Source organism: Acinonyx jubatus, chromosome C2 (genome assembly GCF_027475565.1).
Source record: "Acinonyx jubatus isolate Ajub_Pintada_27869175 chromosome C2, VMU_Ajub_asm_v1.0, whole genome shotgun sequence".
NCBI lineage: Eukaryota > Metazoa > Chordata > Mammalia > Carnivora > Felidae > Acinonyx > Acinonyx jubatus.
Genome location: NC_069384.1, coordinates 136,186,836 through 136,209,903, shown reverse-complemented (window position 1 = coordinate 136,209,903; position 23,068 = coordinate 136,186,836). Strand labels below are relative to the sequence as shown.

The 23,068-nt window shown below is 39.7% G+C and overlaps 1 protein-coding gene across 5 annotated transcripts in view; it reads left to right on the top strand.

The window, feature by feature from the left end:
- The window catches only part of ZNF385D (zinc finger protein 385D), an 886,977-nt gene that overhangs the window by 567,117 nt on the left and 296,792 nt on the right, over positions 1-23,068 (top strand). The window contains exon 1 of one of the 5 annotated variants that reach the window (XM_027061946.2): positions 18,942-19,278. The exons of 2 other annotated variants lie outside the window; for them this stretch is intronic. In XM_027061946.2, coding sequence (XP_026917747.1) covers positions 19,257-19,278 — 22 coding nt within the window. In that variant the 5' untranslated portion in view covers positions 18,942-19,256. Of the gene's footprint in view, positions 1-18,941; positions 19,279-19,305; positions 20,114-20,144; positions 21,169-23,068 lie in introns of those variants that run through there. 2 more of the 5 variants (XM_027061948.2, XM_027061947.2) reach the window with 2 other exon arrangements.

Genomic DNA, 23,068 nt, shown 5'->3' with positions numbered 1-23,068 from the left:
AAACATGCCATCACGAATGTAAACTGTATGCCAGTTGACTATCTGAAAGGAAATACTATTAATATTCTTGTATGATTTATGGATCCTTCTTTTCTTTTTTCTGAATTTTCCAAATTCTTTAACAAAAGCATATCTTAATTTTACAATTAGTGAAAAGTGCCATTTTAAAAAAAATGAACTTTAGAAAAGAATGTATCATTTTTAACTCAGATAATCCAGAAATGTACTCTGGAATCATCATATCCTTCTATCAGTGAAAAATTATTAATTATTCCCTAGTCGTTGAAAACCCCAAATATTTTAGGATCAATATTTCTGGGACAGAAACATATGTGAAAGAGGAAACGATGCACAAATACCAAAAACGTCATGATAAAATCATGGATTTAAATTTGGAAATTAGATAACATACAGCATCCTATTTGCTGAAGGAGATGGCCAGAAGGAAGAGAACATCAGACAGGTAGAAATAGGTTCATTGAGAATTTAAAGTACTTGGAGGATAACAGAGCTATAAAAGCAGTTTCCTTTGCCCACCCCCATTTGTAGTAAGGAGAAGGTATCCTTCATTTACTCTCACCTTCCGATGACCTCGTGACATAGCAGGTGTTGCAGATGCCAACAATGAAGGCTCCAAGATGATTTAAGGAACAGATGCCAAGTCTTCCTGCAACCACTAAGCAACCCTGCATGAAAGAGTAAATAAAAAAAGAAACACAAGTGAATCAGAAGCAAAAGAGTTGCGGAAACCATCCCTCCTCCAGAGAAATTTACTCCACTTCCCATGGATACTTAATGCCTTTGGTTACTTCTTGCTTCTTGAATCACCCTGTATATGATACAGCTGGCTAGCACCCCTGGCAAGAGCCAGCTAGCTATGCACATCTCTTCTGAAGCTAGGCTGGTTCAGGGAGCCTGGGTGGCTCAGCTGGTTAAGGGTCCAGTTTTGGCTCAGGTCATGATCTCACAGTTCGAGGGTTCCAGCCTGCATCAGGCTCTGCGCTGACAGCTCAGACCCTGGAGCGTGCTTCAGATTCTGTCTCTTTCTCTGTCCCTCCTCCAATCGTGCTCTCTGCTGGTGCTCTCTGTCTCTCCCTCTCAAAATAAATAAATAAACCTTGCAGCTATGCTGGTTGTATTATACCATGAAATCGGTGTCTTGGTAGGAGCATCTACACCATGGATATTGGCAAAGGCTATAAATCAGGACTTTGTTTCCCGAAAGAGTCAGTTGTTGAAGACGCCGAAATCCATCTTTTCAGTTTCAGAGCTATTCTTCAACTGCTTGAAGTCATTTCCATTTCCTTGTTTCCAAAGTAACACCAAGATCTTATCCAAATTTGTTAACTTTGCTCCCTAAACTGGGCTTCTTCAAAGTTCCCCAAGTCCCTATATCAAGGACAGTCAATGACCTGAAAAAATCAAAACCCTAAATGATTCTTAATCATACCCACTCCTTCATCACCCCACATCACACATCATCACCTGTCTACGCAGGCAACAAGATCTTTTCAGTAGTTCTCAAGTCAGTCCACTCCTCCTCATCTCTGTACTTACTACAATATCCTTCTTGGGAATTACTATCTTCTTTTAACTTGTCTCTGGGCTTTGTAAAAGCATGGGATTGAGACTCCACTTCCTCTGTCCCCTTCTTTGCTTCCATCACAGTGTCCCATTGGCCTCTCTTTTTAATGTTTATTTCTTTGAGAGAGAGAGACCAAGAGAGAGACAGAGAGACAGAGTGAGAGCAGGGGAGGGGCACAGAGAGAGGGAGTCACAGAATCCGAAGCAAGGTCTAGGCTCCAAGCTGTCAGCACAGAGTCCCACGAGGGGCTCGAACTCACAAACTGTGAGATCATGACCTGAGCAGAAGTGGGATGCTTAACCGACTGAGCCATGTGCCCTCCATCGGGCTCTCTTTTTAAAGGTATTACTTCTTTTTGACCCCTGCTTTTAACAGAAAAACCCACTATAGGGAAGAGAAGCCTAAAGAAGTCTGAAATTGTCAGGGATAAAAGCACAAAATGGTGTTTTTCTTTTCAATATTATTATATTTTAAATTTACAGAAATTAATATTAAGTCATCAAGATGATGGATGATAATGATGATAGCAGCTATTTATTAAACACCAATATAAGCCAACTATTCAAAACCACAAAGCGAAGTAGGGATTATTATCCCATTTGCAGATGATGAAATGGAATCTCAAAAGGTTAAGTGACTTTCATGGGGTCACATAGCTGCTGAGTGGCAATGCTTGGATTCAGTCCTAGGTCAATGTTACTCCAAACCCATGCTCTTTCTATAGCATTCTGCCTCACCAGCAAGCCCAAGGGGCCCATTGTTCCTGGTGTTGTAACAGTCTTGGTCCAAGCCTGTTAGATATTTAAGGTTCATTCTGTTTTTTTAAATTTTTCTGACTATATTTCATTGCTAACTCCAACTTTCAAACCTTTGTTTACTCTATCCAACTCTTTCCTGCATGCATATGCATTTACCATTTATTTTTCCATTTCTCTTTTTTTAATATGATTTACATTTAATAAAAACACACTTCTTAAGTTTAAAGTTTGATTAGTTTGACAAATATACCCATTTAACCAGCACCTTAATTAAGATGTATAGAATTTCTACAATTGAACACTGTAAAACCAGGTTTGGGAATAAAGCAGTTTCACTGGAATTTTGAGGTTAAGTAATAATAAATGAGTGCCTCAATCTTGGCAATATCTGTCCAACACTCTCCCAATGAGTTGGACGGTAAATTTTAATGACATAAACATTAAGGATGTAAGATAGGAGTTTTGCTGAGGCTCTCCCCATGGCCTGGTTAAACCTGTAAGTCTTTCCATCTCCCTTTGCTCTGATGTTATGTTCTATAAGGACAACTGATAATCTAACTAATACTTCTGTTCTTCAGATAAATGATATTAGGAAAGGGCGAGAGTCTTAGAAAGGGAACAATGGCATATCAGTCATTGGATTCTGCAGAATAATTGTACAGACGTAAGAAACGTATGTAGTTTCAGTCTTGTTTAAAGGCAGCTGTCTAATACCATTCTAGTATTCTGAGAACTGTCATTTCTGTAAGGCTTTCAACTGATAGTATTTTCTACCAAATTCTGTTTCAATTTAGGCTTAGACAGAGTACCTAGGTTGTGTGTGGGCAGGGAGGGGGTTGTTTGTACATACACTCTTTCCATGAGTAAAAAGAAAAGATTAGATTTGAAAAGATCTTGTATTTGATAGCTATGGTGTATATGATCATTGAGTCCATAACTTGAACCAAGTATTGGATTAGGTAAGATTTATATTAATAGAACCCCATCCAGATGACCTCCTTACCCGTAACCACAAATCCTTTCAAGTACACTAGTTCAACTACAAATTATATTTCTAGTGAATATAATTTTAGCTCTGTGTTTTTGACTTCAAGGATCTCACTGCTTTACCCTGCCTTCTAACTCACTGAATCCTTTGACTCTACCTTTACTCTATGTGATATATCATCTTTTAAATCTCCTCTATTCTAACTTACTCCTCTTGTCCTTACTACTTAATTCTCTCCTATCTTCCATCCCATAACTGATGTCCCATAGTGGTTTAATAACATTTTCTCTGTTCTCCTGCAAGATCTACCCTAAGATTTGCATCTTATAGCAGATTTATTGTGAACTGCCAGAAATTAAAAAAAAATCAATGGCCACGTTTCTTGTGGCCAATGATATGCTACACTCCGACTATTCATTAAAACACAACTTCATCTCTAGAAAGTGTGCTGAGCATACCTCAATACATGGGCCAAAGTCATGATTTGGGGTCCTGATATTTCAATAGGCATGTCTCTCATCCATAACAGGTAGGAAATTATCTGGTTGACAAAAACGAATTCTCTTCATCACTCTGGTAATAGAAGAGGTTGTGATTACTAGGAAAACAATATATGAAAATGTAAGGAATATAAGGGTGTCTGGATGACTTAGTCAGTTATGTGTCTGACTCTTGGTTTCGACTCAGGTTGTGATCTCACAGTTTATGGGATTGAGCCTGGTGTTGGGCTTTTGCACTGACAGCGTGGAGTCTGCTTGGAACTCTCTCTCTCTCTCTCTCTCTCTCTCTCTCTCTCTCTCACACACACACACACACACACACACACAAATAAACAAACAAACTTAAAAAAAAGTTTTACAAAATATAAGGAATACAGGCTAAGTGTCAAAAACTTTTAGTCTTACTGTTTACATGTACATCTTCACAAAATATGACTGGAAAATGAAGGTTGGAAGAGAATACATCTTTGACCTAAAGAGGTACAGCAATTATTTTTTCCTTTTAGAAACCATTATTATTAATCCCGTAACTACTCTCAGTTCACTCCCTGAATGCTCTGAATTTCCCCCAGCATGACTGACTCTTTCTGTTTAACCTGGACTGCCATCTTTCCCTTCTTCACACTGCAGCCATCTTAGATTCTCTTTTTGAGAAGGGGTAGTCTGAAGGCTAGTACACAATACTTCAACATGACACCTCCTAGCGTCAGCTCTACTGAATCTCTTCCAATTCATTAAAAGTGTAATAAAAGACATTACTACTGGAGGAACAGAGACTTATTAACGTTGCCTGGGGTGGGATGGTGAGATTATTGGAAAGGTGTATAGGAAAAGAAACCACTGAATAATCAAAGTCTGCCTTTAAGCTATGCCTCTCTCTCTTTCCACCCAGCATCCAACACATGTACTCTTCTCTGTGTCTGCCTCTTTTTCTCTTTTACCTTTTTGTGCTTATTCATCTTGCACATGAATCTGTATGACCTGAGTCTATATGACCTTCTAGTTCCAGGACCCATCACCAATTTATAAGTTCCTTCTCTATTTCTTAGTTTATGTTTTTGAGAACAAACATGATTGTCTCAGTTCATCTTTTCAAGCTAGGTCATACAAGTCATAGGTCTCAGAAAATCCCATTCAGAGGCCACTCAAATCAAATCAGTCTTGTCCAAGGGTGAGTAAGTCCTGCATATGTCATATGAAAAAAATAATTTCCCCAAAGAGGAGGATGCCTTGACAGATACCCTGAAATATGTCAAAGTATCCTATATTTCCCATCAAGATTGATTCCTGACTTATATTTCTAGGAAAGTAAGACAGTAAAATCTCACATACTCACATTATATATATACAGTGTATAGGTGCCATATATATATATATATATATATATATATATATATGGATATCCATATATGTGGATATATAAATAGATATAGATAGATATCTATATATATATAACCTTTTGGAAATGGACGCTTATATTTTTCTGAAATAAATGCAGTAAGTAGCTTATTTTGTGAAAATACTACTGTGATTATAAAGACACTCATTTTTTGAAACTTTAGAGAAGAAACAAGACACTTCTGGCCACTGCAAATGTCTGTTTATTTCTTTGAGGCAAATCTAGGTAATGGTAATCTAATAATACTCTTCAGTTCTCAAGGATCTTCAAAAAACAGGACCACTTATAATATGACAGAAGTTATTTAGGAAATTTGTAGGCAGGAGAGAATTAAATACTTGAAAAACATTGGGTTTGGGAGCCAGAAATGTAAAATTATACCACACCTTCCTTGCATATAAACATAAAAACTTATGGCATATGCCTTGAAGTGTCATTCTCCCCATTTTTCTCCATGAATCACATATGTGTGTGTGCACATATATATATATATATACATATGTATATATATATATATGTGTGTGTGTGTATATATAATATATAAAATATGTGTGTGTGTGTGTGTGTATAATTTCAGTGCCAGTATTTGTGTGGCACAGACTCCATCATTTGAAGGCTAATCTGGGTCAATTGTCAAACAATCAGCCATTAAGTTTTGATTCTTTAATTCAATGCTTGGCTCCCATGACAGCTAAAAAAACTGATTTACCCTGAAACTGGTTGAATTGGTGATTCCCAACTAGATGAGCCCAGCCATGCAAGACATCTTTTTCTTTTTCTTTTCTTTTTTTTTTTTTGTTCTTTCTTGCTGTGTTTCATTGGGTGAAACATAGATAGAAAACCCAAACAAGGAGTATTCTTGCCTGTACCAGAGATTTACAGAATTACTGCATATACTTTTCACAGTCACCTGATTATATGGGAGCCTTATTGCCATAGAACAGTTAATGTTTAACTATTCTATAACTGAATCTATAACCATATGGTTCATCACTTTCTTGATTAAAAGCCTTTGTAGTTTTCCAAATCTTTATTGCAAGTTCATGATTGCCTCCAAGCTACCAGCCCTATTTCATTTTATACCAGTTTCCCCTACTTCTCCTTATTGAATATGTTTCAGCTCTTGTCCCCATGCTCCTTTTTCTTCTGGGCCTCTGCACATGCTGTTAACCATGACTTATTTTCATCTGATTCATTCCAAATTTCCCTGCGCTCGTCAACTTATGTGTCTCGTTCTCAAAAGTCCTTCTCTAACCTCCCTGACTTCCCACCTTTTCCTCCCTTTCTGCCTATCTGCCTACCTTAACAGATTATGTCAGCCATTGATCTACATCCCTTTATAATTTTCCATCCTCTGGAACACTGGAAGTTCTATGAAGCCAAAGACAGTATCTGTCATGATCACTCCTATATCCCTGGTCCCAAGAATAGTACTTGACAAATGGGTGTTCAATGAATATTTGTCAAATTAGTGAATAAATGAAAACACTTAAATACTTCTAGACTAAGTATTGGACTTGAAAATAGGTGGTAAACCACTCAGTTCATGTCCATGTTCTGTTGTTGGTGACATGTAGTCAGAGGTTAAGAAGGCCTTACTGTTGATAGTTTCTTCAGGGTAGACTCTCCACACATACCTCTGCATCACAGATTTTTCCAAGGCAATTTTTTCCCTTTTATCCAGAAAAAATTGTCTGGTTATTTAACTAAAACAATGTAATTTTAAAAGATATGTCTTATGCATTATAGGCTCTAAAGAACATGATAAATTACTCAGTTTGAAAGGATTTCTCAAGGAATTTTATACTTTAAAATTATGAAATTCCTGCAAGCTAATGTATTTTTTCATGTTTAAATTAATTAGGGCCTTTTTCTCCTTTAGTTTTTTTTTTTTTGTCTTAAAAATGAAGAGAAAAATTTCCACTACATAGAAACCCTTGTGAGACTTTTATTGTCTTTTCAAAGTAATGACACCTTCTAGAAAAGATAAAATGCTGAGTGATTACCTTTGTTGAAAAGAAAGAGGCAAGCATCATGATTGAATATCTCCTGGCTGACCTGACAGCTCTGAGCCATCACCATTACTCAGACAGAGTACACGGACCAGGGCATTCATTGAAATTCTGGGCTTTCTTTTCCTCACGTTAATTCCAAAATCAATGAGTTACTGGGTAAAAGGTGGGCTTTCATTCACAATTATCCAACAATTTCAAGGGCTTCTTGGGGAATCACTGTACTCTCTTTTTTGGGAAATTAGTCTTGTTTGTCTGTGGGGACTTAGGACTTAATTTATAACAGTGAGCATTTACTGAGTATCGGCTCAATGGCGGTGTCACTGGATGGGTTCTCTGAGAAACGGACTCAGGTGAAGGTTAGAATGAAAGATGTTTATTAGAGAATGCTCTAGGTCAGCATTGTGGAAGGGAGAAGAGGAACAGGAGTGGCGAGAGGGAGAAGCTGGGCTGTGATATAGAAGCAAAGACATAGTTGGATGCTTCAGAGCTTAAGTGGCCCAAGTTGACCAAGCTGTTCCAAGTTTGTCTAAGATGGCCAGGCCTTTTTACTCCCACATTGATCCTTGGATATGGTTCGCCACAAAGAGGTGAAACCTTAGAAGTGCAGTTCCCACCAGATGATACAATAAAGATGTTGCAGTTGAAAGCCATCTGTCTACAGCACTCCTAGGAGTGAACAACAAGTCTTTCATTCAGGGAGATCTCGACAGTATGTTGCAGACAGACATTGTATAAATGCTCAGTGACAATAAAATTAATGAGACATTAATTTTGCCAAATGAGATTTCACACTATGAACAGGGAGACATATACCTAGCAGGACTCAAGAGATAAAGCAGCGTTACTCTTGAGGTATAAGAAAAGTAGTCACTGACTGTGACTGGCAATCAGGCAAAGCCGCCTGGGGGAGGAGTGACATGTGAATGGACCATCAAGGATGAGTAGCATTTAAGCAGGCTAAGAAACTTAAGAGGAGAGCATTATGCCAGGCAGGGAGGAATATGTGTTGGCAGATGGACAGTAGAAGTTTGTGATATAGAGAAGGGTAGAGATACCGGTGAATGGGAAGAAGGACAAAACAGATGAATTTAACACCAGAGATCTTTGGATAAAATCCTGAATATACTTGAAAATGCAAGAGAGAGAGAGAGAGAGAGAGAAGAAAATACTGTTTCAGTCATAGTTTTAACCAATGGCTTCAGGTTGAAGTTGCATGAAATTTTTATCAAATGTGTAATGTTTTAGTCATAGAAAGTAAGAACTGGAAAAAATTGAAGAATCTGGCAACATTTCCTCATGGCATACAGTCAGTTGAAGTGAAGTAACAGACCCTCCCTTGTTAGTTGATACTCTGCAATCCTCCAAAGTCTCCAACACTCTCTATAAACATATATCTAGCTCACTCTGTACAGCTGTGTAACTTCCATCACTTCTCCGTATGGGATTTTACATTGGTGACCCTCACTCATTCCCACACCATTATTTTTTGGATTAAGAAACCAAGACCCAAAGGAATACATAACCTTCTCAAGGCCTGTGTCTACCTCTATCTCAACTGAAATCTGCATCACATTGCCATAATTTTAAGCTATAAGCTAAGGCTATGATGCATGAGTTATCTATTGATGCATAGAAAAAAATTACCTCAAATTCAGAACCTTAAAACAATAATAACTGTTTCTTATCTCATGCAGTTGCTATGGGTGAGTAATCTGGGAGTTGCTCTATTGGGTGGTTCTGACTTGGAGACTTTCATGAGTTGCATTCATGGGGGCACCTGGGTGGCTCAGTTGGTTAAGCATTTAACTGTTGATTTTGGCTCAGGTCATGATCTCATGCTCATGAGTTTGAGCCCTGCTTTGGGCTCTGTGCTGACAGCATGGAGCCTGCTTGGGATTCTGTCCCTACTTTTCCTTCTGCCCCTCCCTCACTTGCCCTCTCCTTCTCTGTCTCTCATAAATAAATAAATAAATAAATAAATAAATAAATAAATAAAATGTTGATCATGGTTGCAGGCACCTGAAGACTTGACCTAAGTTGAAGGATCTACTTCCAAGGTAACTTACTCAGATATTTGCCAATTTGATGCTCGATATTGGCTGGAAATCTCAGTTCCTTGCCACGTGTACTTCTTCATAGTGTTTCTCGACTGTCCTTAAAGTATGGCAGCTCACTTCCCCTACAGTGTGTGATTTAAGAGAGAGAAACAGAACTCACTTTGCCTTTATGACCTAATTTTGAATGTCACACTTGTTCGTTTCAGCAAAATCCTATTGGTTACACAGTACAGTTCTATTCAGAGTGGGAATGGACTATACAAGAGTGTGAATACTAGGAAACAAGAATTACTGGGGATTATTTTTGGAGGCTTCTAAACAAGAGGAAAGGGAACACATTACGTTTTTGTTTCCTTCACCAGAGCCTGCCATATATGTTGGCTCTTGGTGAGTTCCTTTTCTAGGTCCCCATGGCTATAGGTATGAATTGACTTTCATGTAGTCAAAATGTGATAACATTTTATAAAGTCATGCCAAGTTTTTTTTTTTACTAAATTAAACTATGGTCAGCATTGAAAACAATAATGCCAAAAATAATGCATATAAATAAAATTGCATTTCAAATACACGTGTATTAAACCAATCTTTCAAAAATATGACAGAGAGGGCTGATACTACCATTGGTTTAATGGTTCTTTTATTCCATCATTAAATCCAACTTTCACCTAATCTAATTAACAGGGGTCCGTGAAAAAGTCTAGATTTTTTATGAATTACATTCTATGTTTAGAACAGTTCCAGACATCCGTGTTCGTGAAGACAATATAAACAAAATTGTGACCTTGTATTTAAATTATATAATCTGTGTATAGATTTTAAAGCAGTTTTCCTGTTCAGGACAGAAGAGGTATTTATGTTTCCTGTGATTTTATAACTTAAGTATAAAGTGTGAGGATTACCTCCATATTAGAGTAGCAATAATAATGTCCATCTGCATAAAAGCTCCTGACCACAAAGGTGAGTCTTTGTTTACCTTTTGAAAGTGCTCTCCCAAGAAGCTATGGCTACCCATTTCCAATACAGAGAAGACCAGTTGATCAGATAGCAGCAAAACTAATGAAAACCATCATGGAAGTGACAGCAAGATTAATTAAGTTCCTCCAAGCCCTATTCACGTGTGGCTGTGCAGAGTTCCTTTGGGTACTGCTGCAGTTAAATGGTATTCATGGTGACAAATACTGTAGATTTCCAGAACTGACACTTTTGAGTCAAGGGTAAAAATCACATTCGGTCATTTTATCCACCAGAAGGATCGAGATGAGCCCTTAGGATTATTAGTATGTTTGAGCAAAGCCAGGATTGAAATTGAGACATAATTAAAAGAATGTTGGAACTGTAATATTTTGTTTTCCATTTACACATTTCCTTTATGTGTTTTAGACATTTTGACAGAGGAAGCCAAACAAATTTCCATCTACTGTATTTGACTGGAGGCACAGAATTATGCACACTTGGAAACACTTTCAATTACTTGGTGAATTCTTGCAACAGTGGGGCAGAGTTGCACATCTCTCTGCTCACTCTATATAGTTATTATCACAGTATATATAAAAATGGAATGTCCATGGCCTAATGCATCCAAATTTACTAGAGCTGTACTCAATTTATCTTGAAGGATCTTTTTTTTTTTTAAAGCAAAAGAAGAAATTCAATATGATGTTGTTTTCTTCTTACATTTTGTTTGCAAGCACATTTGTTGTGGGGCTGGATGGAGAGAGGGCTGATTCTCAAATTGCTGCCCAGGAACCATAAATGAATTTTATTTTAAGAAAAATTGGAAACCTCTGGAGTGTATAAGATCTTTCAACCTGCTATACAAGATATATTAACTCATGTTATTGTGTCGCCAAATGTCTTTGGAGGAGGCCTATTATTATATTTCTGTCCTTGGAAACATTTTGAGGCTCATTCATGTATTCATTCAGCAAACACTTCCTGCATTATCTGTCAAATAAAATTAAAACCCTTTAACCTGGAATGTGAGATCACATCCAACAGGGCTTCTGTGTTTTCCTCTCCAAATTTACTTTGCATGAAAATCTCTTAGGAAACTTGCTCCTTAAATTCAAATTTGTTCTTGCTTTCCCAGACATATCACTCACAATCCCATTTGCAAAATTTTCCTGCATTTTATCAATCTGAACTGATATTGAAGACCAAGTTCAGGTTCCACCCCTTCTCTGTAGCTTTCCAGGTTTGCCTGGAGCCATCTCATAATTTTACCTTTTACCAAACCCTTACATGCATGTCCTAGATTGTTCATTTGTTGTTTACTTTATAGTACCTTTGTTTTTACTTGTATTTTTGGATATGTGTTTCATCTCCTTCAGTAAGCTACCGAATGCTTTTTGGAGTAGGGTGGTCGCTTAAGCATTACACTTCAATGCTTTGTTATTTAGGATCGCTACTTTTAATTTTTTTTTTGCCAGTGATAATGATAATAGTTATAATAATCTCACTTCCTTTTAATGAGGCACCAAACTACGTAGTGTGGTGCTACTAAACTTGTGATGTGGTATCCATCATTTTTGGAGACGGTATCTACACAGACATAAAGCAATCTAATAAAAAAAAATAGATAAGTAAACAACTTCTTGAGGGGTTTTGGGGGAAAAGATATAGAAATGGCATGTCAGGCAAATAGTCTGAGAGCCTACAGAAAGGAAGCTGGTGATACTTCCTATTATAAGGGAATCAGAACTATCTATCAATCAGGGCAAATGTACTCATAAAAACCACCTATATGAGCAGCTAGGGGGTTGTCTAGTTTCCCCTGAACTACTCTCTGCTTTAACTCTCTTCTGTTCTTGACTCTGGTACTTGCTTTCCATATTGGCCTCCTGATTTGCTCTACCCATGAATTTCTTTAAAAAAAATTTTTTTTGAACATTTATTTTTGAGAAACAGAGAGAGACAGAGCATGAGAGGGGGAGGGGCAGAGAGAGAGGGAGACACAGAATCAGAAGCAGGCTCCAGACTCTGAGCTGTCAGCACAGACCCTGATGCATGGCTCAAACCCACCAACCGTGAGATCATGACCTGAGCCGAAGTCGGACATTTAACTGACTGAGCCACCCAGGCGCCCCTACCCCAAAAATTCTTGATCTGTCTCTTGCCCAATACCTGATCAGTCCTCTGGTTCTTAGCTAGCCTCTCCTCAGAGCTTTGAGATTTCTCTCTCTAAGATTACTTTTGACATCTCTTCCTTTTCTGTGTAATTCTGATCCTTGTCTCCAACCACAGCAAAGTTTGCTGCTTCCTAAATCATGGGCAATGTTTGATGTTAGTGGTATACTCTCGGCACTAACGCAATAGGCCATGTCCTTGTCATACATTTCTGCGATGTTTCTAGAGTATGTAAAGCATTCGAGGAATTAACATATATTTCACTTTTTCTGTGACATCAAAGAAGCCTACATTGTACCTGGGGGATATTGATAATTGTAAAGGTCACTGAAAGCCAATCTGATAAATACTTTAAATGGAGTTATGTAAAGAATGTGTGAGTGCTCATTAGGGGAACACATGAGTCAGACATAAACCCAGGGAAGACTTCTTTTTTTTTTTTAAGTTTATGTGTTTGTTTGTTTGTTTGTTTATTTAGAGCATGTGGGGGAGGGAGGGGCAGACAGAGGGGGAAGAGAGAATCCCGAGCAGGCTCTGTGCTGAGAGTACCTGATGTGGGGACTTGATCCCATGAACTAGGAGATCATGACCTGACCCAAAACCAAGAGTTGTATGCTTAACCGACTATGCTCCCCCAGATGCCCCCCAGGGAATACTTCTTAGAAAACCAAATATCTGAGCAGTTTTGGATGGTGAATATAAATATCTAGGCAAAGGGGAAGACAAAAGGGCATTCCTGGTTGAATATAACTATATTCTCAGGAAGATCAGAATGGAACATCATCTAGAAGTAGAAGACATTTGAGATATTTACTCACTCAACAAATATTTATTGCATGCCTCCTGTTGTTTAGACACTAGATGCAGCATGACCATGGTAGACATGCCCCTTCCCTTATGTCCATTGTACTGAAAGAAGTGTAGTCCATGAATAACATAAAGGATGGGTCCTTTTCTCTGCATGGAGAAAGGTAGAAGATGTTCTAAATTCTATAAGATAAGCTGATAAGCAGAATCCCAGAGAATGTAAGCTTCTTGTAGACAGAGATTTCTGCAATTTCATCAGTGTGCCTTGAGCACCTAGAACAGTACTTGGGACATGAATACCCAATGACTATATGTTGAATAAATAAACATGCCTGGGCCACAGCCAGTTCCAAGGTAAGAATTCAAACAGGGCTCCCAATGCTAGTTACTAATTATTGTAAAAGAATTGCTATTAACTATCAGAATAGGCAGGACTACATATAGAAGGCATTTATTGGACGTCTCCAAAGTCAGAGAAATTCAGATGGACAGAATTTTGGAATATTATAGTATTAATAGTTTCTTTATTCTCAGCTCAGTATTACCACTTCTTTTCTTGTAGGCAATTTACTTTCCAGACTAAGGTCCCTGGGCATTAATTTCAATGGAAGCATCAAGTGACAATCTAGGAATAAAAATGATTTATGAGTTTCAGCAGTGCCTATACAATCTAAAAAATTCATCAAAACACTGCATGGATCAATTGAACTAGGCATTCATTCTCTTACTGACCAATCACGTCTCTCTCCCCTTTTCAAACTGTTTTAACAGTGGTTGGCGATGTATCAAAGGCAAACTCAAGCTTAAAATCCAGAGCCTTCCATTCATATGTCAACAAATATTCATTCAACAAATTGTTATGCTTCAACAAATATTCAGTCACCAAGTACCCATATATTTGGCCTCTTGCTTTTACAATGTCCCAGAGCTCAGTGTGGACCCTCTTCTCTTCTGAAGTTGAATACTCCTTTGAAGATATCATATGGTCTCATGGATTTAATTACCATCTATAAAGTGGTGACTTTCACATTTAAATATCAAGCCCAAACTTCTCCCATGAACTCCAGACCCATACAGCCAAACTTCTATAGAATGTTTCCACTTGAATATACAATAGAATCTTAAACTAGGATGCCCCACATTGACCACCTCCAAATCCCCCCCCCCACCCAAAGCATGTTCTTCCACAGCCTTCTCCATATCAGTTAGTAGAAATCCCATCCTTCCAATTGCTCAGTCCCCAAATTTTTGTGACCCAATATTATTATTATTTTTTAATTTCTCTTCTATTACCTATCCAACTCACAGGAAAACCTATTGGCCTATTTTGACACACATACAGACTCTGACCACGTTTTGCCACCTCTACTGCTCCTACCATGACCAAACCACCATCTCTTCTAGATTATCACAAAGTCTTCCTAAATCATCACCGTGCATCTTCCGTTGCTCCCTTTTATCCATGCTCCATGCAACAGTCATAGTAAACCCATTAAAATATGTCAATCAGGGGTTCCAGGGTGGCTCAGTCGGTTAAGCACTGGACTTCAGCTCAGGTCATAATCCCACCATTCCTGAGTTTGAGCCCCACATCGGGCTCTGTGCTGACAGCTCAGAGCCTGGAGCCTGCTTCGGATTCTGTGTCTTCCTCTCTCTCTCTGCCCCTCCCCCACTTGCACCCTGTCTCTCTCTCTCTCTCTCTCTCTCTCTCTCAAAAATAAATAAATATTTAAAAAAAATTTTTTAATGTAAAATCAAGTTATTCCAAAGGCATTCTATGTAAGTCAGAAAAAAGTCAAAATCCTTATAATACGGCCTACAAACTCCTACTGAATTAGGCTCCATGTGACCTATTTGACTTCATTTTTTTTTTAATTTTACGTGTAGTTGACAATGTTTTTTTTTTTTATTAAAAGATAATCATGATCTAATATGGAGAATGGATTGGATTTGGGCAAGCCTGGAATTAGGAACCCTGGATAAAATTTTATTGCTGCAATATAGTAAGGAATGAAAGTGGACTAAACTAAGGCTCAGGGGAAGGCAACCGAAGACGCAACTTTGCTGTGCTAACTCAATGCTAAATTACTGCTGCATTCGGCTATGGGAACTCGAAAGGACAAGCAAGCTCACAAACTGTGGCCCTGCAGTACCACCTGGCATCTGTATTGTGTGGAATTTAAGAACAGCTGCTGCTAACCATGGACAAGTTCAATTTGTGTAAACATTTTGCATCAAACACTATCAACTTCAAAGAATTGACTGTAAGCACATAGAAAAGTATGATGTTTTACACCTAATATGGTTGTATTCAGCATGTTCACTCATTTATTCACAAATATTCATTGAGTAGGAACAAGTGCTGGGTACCCTCATAGGGATGGTGGATACAGCAGTGAACAACAAACAAAAATCCCTGCCCTCATGGAGATTCTATTCTAGTGGGAAGACACATAGGTAAACAGAGGTCTACAGTAGTGTGTCGGGCAGTGACAACCCTTATGGAGGGAAGCTACTCTGATAAACTTTGTAAAAATTTTTTTTAAGTTTATTTATTTATTTTGAGAGAGACAGAGACTGTGCAAGTAGGGGAGGGGCAGAGAGAGGGAGGGAGAAAGAGAATCCCAAGCAGATTCTGCACTGTCGGCACAGAGCTCCAAGCAGGGCTCAAACTCATGAACCTTGAGATCATGACCTGAGCTGAAACCAAGAGTCAGACATTTAGCTGACTGAACCACCTGGGCACCCCACTCTGACAAACTTTTGATCAAGACTCAGCGATGAGGTATCCAGGCCGGCAGCTACCCGGATATTCAAGCAGAGAGAAAATTCTCCTCTTGCCATAATGTTTTCACTCAAAATATGTGACTGGTTTTAGGGCATCTTTTGTTTTAATCCTGATAGGTATATTACTATCTGGCAAGCAGTGACCTGATTCCCCTCAGGATCCCCCAGCTTCTCAGACCTGCTTACAGAAAGAGAAAGGTCAGGAGTGTGAACCAGGTCTGTCTCTGCAAGCTGCTGGGTCCTCTCCTGGACATGACATATAGAAGCATCTCTCAGGCACAGCCAGCATGTCCATAATCCATGTCTAGCCAATATCAGCTATGCCTTTATTTGGATGCTATTCTGTCTTAAAATAAAAATACTTGCAGTTTTTTCCTTTATAAATATAAGGCATGCAAATAGTTTTAGGGGAAACAATAAAAAGTATAAAATTAAAATAAAAATCACTTGTTTTCCATCCAGAAATAGGCACTGTTTCTATCCGAGGCCTTGATATTCCCGCTAACCCTTAACTGGAGAAGGGTGGGGCATACACCTTTAAATAAAGCAGATGCCTTCCTTTTTTTGGCCGAACAGAATTCCATTGCACGGATGGAACACTCAGTTGCCTCTTGGATGCCACACTTCTCCAGAGGCTACATGCTGCTCTTTCAGGAATAATCCTCTATAGACCAGGCAGAGGGTGGAATGTTCTATTATCAAATACTCTCCGCTTGCATATTTGTGCCCATGTAGACAGGTATTTTTTTCTGGAACTCTCAGTAACATAGTTTGATTGGGGAAGACCTTTACCTGAGCCACTATAAATGGGTAATTTATAATTTATTTCTTTGAATAAAGAAATCTCCTGGGAATGCCTACATAAATTCCACATACAAATAATAAGACGATTACACTTTACTGACTGCACCATTGAGAAAACTGCTTAAAGTCTCTGAGCCTCAGGTTCGTTTGTCTTCAGCGTCAGCGTCCTGTTCATCGGGACATTGATAATATCCACCTTTTTTACATGTCAATTTGTTAGAAAGAAAGATGACGTAAGTGAAAGTAACTTGTAACTGCAAAATGCCATGAAAATGTAAGGTGTTATTAATTATTAAGACAGTCCTTTAGTGTCTTAAGCCTCCTGTTTTAAACTCAACTCTCAATGCTTGCATCTTCTAACTACAGGAACAGAAAAGGACCAAAAACTGTAGCATTAAACTACAGTGCCCCCTAGCCCATGTAGGAGGTCAGGACAGTTCATGAGCTTCATGAATAAGCTCTACCACAGATGGTTCTTTTGCCTGAGGGAAGGACCATTAATTGTACTTTTGGATGATTTCCATCTGTCCAAAAGGAAAAACACTTACGTGTTTCCCTCAGTAGTTTCCTGTAACGTTCTTTTTATTTCTAATTTTTAAAAAGAAGCAAAAAAGTATTCTTTACTATTTGCATTTTCTTGCTCCAAACTGCTTTCAATGAAGAGTGTTTCTAAAAAAAAAGAATCACTGGATTTATCCTAAGACTCGTGGTAATGTTTCTGATTTAGAGATGATTACCATTCGCATTTACAAAATTCTTTATAATCCATCGCAAGAGGGGATATGGGTCATAGTGCTTTTTTCACAGAGAGGAAACAGGGGGTTTAGCTTCTTTGCGAGATTGCACAGCAAACTGCCATTATGAGCCTCCAGCCCACCAGTTCCAATATGCATTAAACCCACAAACAGAGACAGGATTGTGCAAAGAAAGACCACGGATTATTTTAATATCACACCGTAGAAATATTTGCTACCATGGCTTATAAAAACCTGTATTGAAAATAGATCAATTGCGTCCTTCTATAAGCTGTAGTTCTTTTGTTATCTCCAGCTCTTAATTTTATAGATTTTTGTAGAAAATTTTAAGTTTCGATAGTTCTGTAGGTAAATTGGATGCCAAAGTGATGAGTCCTTAGGAAACTGAACGTATTTTATGGGTTTATTTTCCATGCTGAGCATTTAAGTATTAATCAGCACCGCTTTCAGGGATTTCTTTCTAACATCCTTTTCTATGTAAGATAAGGACTGCAATTCATTAGACCATTGGAGGAGCCAGAGGCTTTGCTAAGCTTTGCCTTTCTTGACGGCTCCTCTCAAATCTAACGCGAGTTTGTGTGCGCTTGTGTGTGGGTGTGTCTATATTATCCTGGTGACCAGACTTGAATGATGACACAATCTTGGTTGTCTTTCAGGCTAAATTGTCTCTCCTCTTTGGGGGTCAAAGATCATTTCAGCTTCAGTATCCTTTCTACTACCTACTATGGGAAGCAGCAAATGGGATCTTGTGAAACTGAGGGGTGACTTTTATCACGTTATTTTTCTTTACATTTCTCTATCAACCTCGCTCAGAATATACTCAAGAAATAAAAATAACTCTTCCCCAACTACTGGGTTTCTTTGATCTGGTCATTTCTAAGGGAAAACCTCCATGACCCTAGCAATGGACCCTTGAATGTTTTTGTTTTTGTTTTTGTTTTCTCTTAGGCAGAAACATCACAAGCAACAAACCCTCAAGCCCACAGCAAAGAGAATGCAGACACAGGACACCATTCCTTTCCCCCGCTGCTTTTTTAACTTAGGGTGGCAGGCTAAATTTTGGCGAGAATGATGGCATTCGTGGGAGGGGCGGGATAAAAGTGTGTTGTCTAATTACACGTTAATGGCAGAACTCGCCTTAACCTCTTCCCCTCCCGCGCCGTGGTGAATTTCCCCCGTGTGCTCCCTCGTGGATCCGGAGACCCTGCTCTCTTTAAGAGAGCCTCCCGCGCCCCTCACTCCGCCCCCTCCCAGGTCTCTGGGCTCGTCAAAGCTTCCCGAGAGCCATGGTTGGTCCAGGCAGGCAATCGGAGCACCTCATGGAGCCGCTGTTAACCGGGGGTAGGGTGCGGTGGGGTGGGGGGGTCTGTTTGTAGTACTCTCAGTCCTGATGTCACAGGCGCAGCAAGGACATCGCAAGGAGGAGTCGGATTACAGTAAGGATGGGCAGTGCAGCAGGCAGCCGGAGCGCACGCTCCAGCCGCCGGGGATCGTAGCCCGGGAGAGGCAGCCTGCAAGGCGCTCATCCCGCGGAAGAGGCACGCTGGGCGCTCGCTGCTCTCCACGCCGGGGACGTTTCCACCGAATGTAGCATGAAACGGCTCTGCTCTGCGTGTCAGCCTTGGGGACGAGCTGATGCTGAAGACGCCGCGGTGGGGTTCCAGCTGTCTGATTAATGAGAAACATAATGTATTTTGGTGAGTGTTACCTCTGATGATGTAATTCTGGGGGTGGCCGGCTCTTCACCAGGGCAGACGAGCCTTTAAAAAAAAAAAATCTTTAAGCCGCGAGAATATATTACGTTAAATCTACCTCCAGTTGGCAAGTGGAGGACCTAGCTGGTGCAGCCTTCAAAGCTTCCTTTGTGCTACAATTGGGGCTGTTTATTAGTCGTGTGTGAGTTTAAGTTGGAAAAGAAAAGAAACAGGGTGGGGGTGGATAAACTTTGGCTTGATATCGTCTGCATGAAGTTGGCTTTTTAGCTAGGTGAAGGAGAAATGGTGCGGCGTGGGAAGTCATGAGCTAACTCAATGGAATGTAAAACTAAGTTCCTGTACTATGGATGCTGTGAAATCTTAGTCAATACCAGCGTTTCATTAAGCATTTTGGTTTTTCCCGAATTCTGAGCCAAAAAGGAAAAACATTCTTTGGTGTGCAGGGGTTGAGCAGCTGAGGACGCTCCTCTATACCATCCCATTTTCCTTTTGGCTAGAACAGCAATCGCACAAAACGCATAGTATTTCAAACCTTTAGAGGTCTCGAAGCTGTTAAATATTTCTGCAGTTTCTGTGCCACGGTGGAACCCTCCCTTAAGATTTTCAGCCCAGCTGCCCTGCATTTCCAGAAAACATGTTGAGGCTTAGATCTGGACTACCAGGGGAGCACTGTAAGCGGGCTTGGAGCTGTGTGTTCGCACTGTAAGGCTGCAACTTACTGCTGGGAGAGAAGGCACAACCCCTTCACTGAATAAGAAGCCGCCAAGGATTGGGACTGAATATCCTTTCCTCCTCCCCGAAGTTATGCTTTCCTTCTGTAAGTTCTATCCCGCGTCATCATCTGAGGGCATCTATCTGATATTAAAAGGTTTGTGAGAACAGCTGGAGAGGGGCCAGGGAAGGATTCCAAGATGCAAATGCTCTGGGTGATTTCTTGGTTGGCTTTAAATCTGAGACCTAGAGTCTTTTTTCAGATTAAGGAGGTGTTTAAATAAACTTGTGTTGGGGGAGTGTTAGTTTCTTGGGCATTTATTTCTGTGTGTACTATTTGCTTTGTTTTGTTTTCTTCAGACTTTGAAACATTTGTGAAAGTACGGGAGGAACACGAGTTGTAAAAGCTGAATGCCTTTAGTTGTCTTGACAGCCGTTTTGATTTCCCTATAATTTGTGTCATATTAGGAAAGAAGTCTTAAAAATAACTAAAATTGATGTGGAAGAAACAATCCTCATTTCAGAGCCAAATTTAAGATGAATCCAGAGTTAAACAACACCTCTTTCCAGGGGTACTGTTGGAAGTGGTCAAGCTTGTTTCTTGGCAATTGATAAAACAGCAAGTGTGTATCATGAATATATTTTTGATAAATGGAAAATCTTGGAGACATAATCTGTCCTTTGGACAAAATAAAATTTCAGCATCTAATGCTACTGAGGGATAGGAAGTAGGTTATAATTTTAAGTGTTTAGCCTCTTGCAACAATTCTTTATGTGATGATGGCGAGCATGGAGGTTAGCCAGAGGAGTTGCATAGTCTAAAAGTATTGGTCAGTGGCCATCCATGCTGTACGAGATTATCATGTAGCTGCTGGAGAAATGTTCACTGGGCTAGCTCATGTTAACTGTAGGCTCGTCCAGCTGTCTCATAAAGCTGGGTGATTCACAGGGCAATTAGTTTCACCGTGTAATGCAAGTTTTTAATGGTACAAATTGAAATGTGATGTCCTACTTCGGATGAAACTATACTCTTTGGAAGGCAAAGCTAAAGTTGCCCTCTGTGTCATGAATGTGGTTCCGTCTTACCAGGATTCCGGCATGAGATACGTTTTTCTATTCCTGGAGGAAACCGTGTGGATTCAGGAATGCCGTTGATTTCAGGTTAGGCTATGCAGCCCCTCTCACAGGCAGTTCAGAACTCCGAGAGCCCACCTGTCCCTAATAAAATGCCTGGTAAAAGAGGAAGGGCAAGAGGAATTGAGCAGAACAATCCAGGCAGTTTCAAGATTCAGTAACATGCTGATGTTTGCAAATGCCTCAGACTGTATATTTGTGTATATGTGTGTGTGCGTGTGTATTTGTGCGTTTGTGTGTATCTATATATTTCCGACATTTTAGCTATTTCGGATAGTTTTTCAAAACAATACTTTCACTTTGTAGTTTGGTTGCCCTTTACTTTCTTCTTCAATTTTGAACTGAGTCAGGGAGGACATAGGCAAAGAAAAAGTGGGGCTGCCTTCATGGGCTTTTCTGGGGATTTGTGGGGATGGAGTGGAGGCGTCAGAAGACTTGTATTTGCATCTCTGGCAGGGAGTGATGAAGAGCATGGCGATGCTGTAACACCAGGGAAACTGATATGCAAGCAGGGTATTTATTTCCCTTATAAATAATCTAATTTGTCAGTGTTGCTCGACACCCCCCTTCAAATATAACTGAAGAATCACTGCCTACCTGCTTTCTTTCGCCTTAAGTACTGGACAGTTGCAGCCTCCACTTGCTCAGTTGGCGTCTGTCCTGTGTGTGCAAGTTGGTGGGATATGTAATAGTTCCATTTCTCAAGAATAGCTCATGTTTTGAGTGTGCCGTCTCAGACTTGCAAGACTAATGGACCCTTTTAATGACTTAAGCCTCACTCTTATCTCCTATTGAAATTTTAGTGCAGCGTTTTCAATAATTGTTCCTTTGCACTTACTGTGCAGTGATTTAAGAGTTTGCTGTTCAGTCACCGTGGATACTTTTGTTACTTATGCTATCGATCTTGCATTCATTACTTGGAGTTAAAAATAAGGCTCACATAGGAGAAAGAAGCAAGGAAAATCCCAGTCAGCAACCCGATTGGGATTACAGTAAAAGCCGGGGAAAATAATAAATAGTTCTGAAATTCCCTCCCCACCCCCATAAATATTTTACATAGTTAAAAATTACATGTGCCAAGGATGAATAGCCATTAATAATTTATCCGGAAATAAAAGCAAAGCAGCTGGGAGGCTTCTCCTCAGATTAACGAAGAGAGGCTGTGGGTGGTTGTCAGTACAACAGACCTGAGCTGCTGGGTTACAGTTTGGTTAAGAGGAGTGTGCTGGTATGAAGGGCATGTTCCTTGCTTGAGTGCATCCTGGCTATTTGTCAGAGCCTGGCAGAAGGTTGTAACCATGTACTCTCTCCAGCTCTAAGCACCGTATGTCTGAATCATCTCCCCTTTCCATCTGGCCCACCACATTTCTCCACTGCTGGAGTGGTGAGTCGTTGCCAGTGGTCATGTCAACCTCACAAATTGTCCATGGTTGGCCAGAGAGGTGCTATGTCTGAACCCTTTGCCATCAGGGGAGAAAATGGGAGGCTGAATGCACTCAGGAAATTCTATGTGGCTGAAACGAAAGATGTTTTTAGGCCTGAGTCAACCAGATGGAGACTCTGGGGGAGCTTACAGCCAATGAGAGGCTGGGGCTGGCTCCATGAGAATGCTCTGGAAAAAGGAAATAATACACCTGAAACAAATGAGCAGAACTGAGAGACAAATATTAGAGCCCCCTCAACGGTGTATTGAGGAAACCTGGGGAAAAGGGCGAACACAATCCACAAAGTGTGAAAGGGCTGTTCAAGTTCAGCCTGGCGTTCGTTGTGGATCAGCTGTCTTCCTTAAAATGCCTGAGAAAAATAGGAAAAATTACTTAGTGGTATGCTGATTATTACAAGAAATACTTGATTGAGGAAGCTTGTAATACAACAGCTAGGGGTAAAAAAAAAAAAAAAAAAAAAAAAAACTAGTAGGAAAATTCTA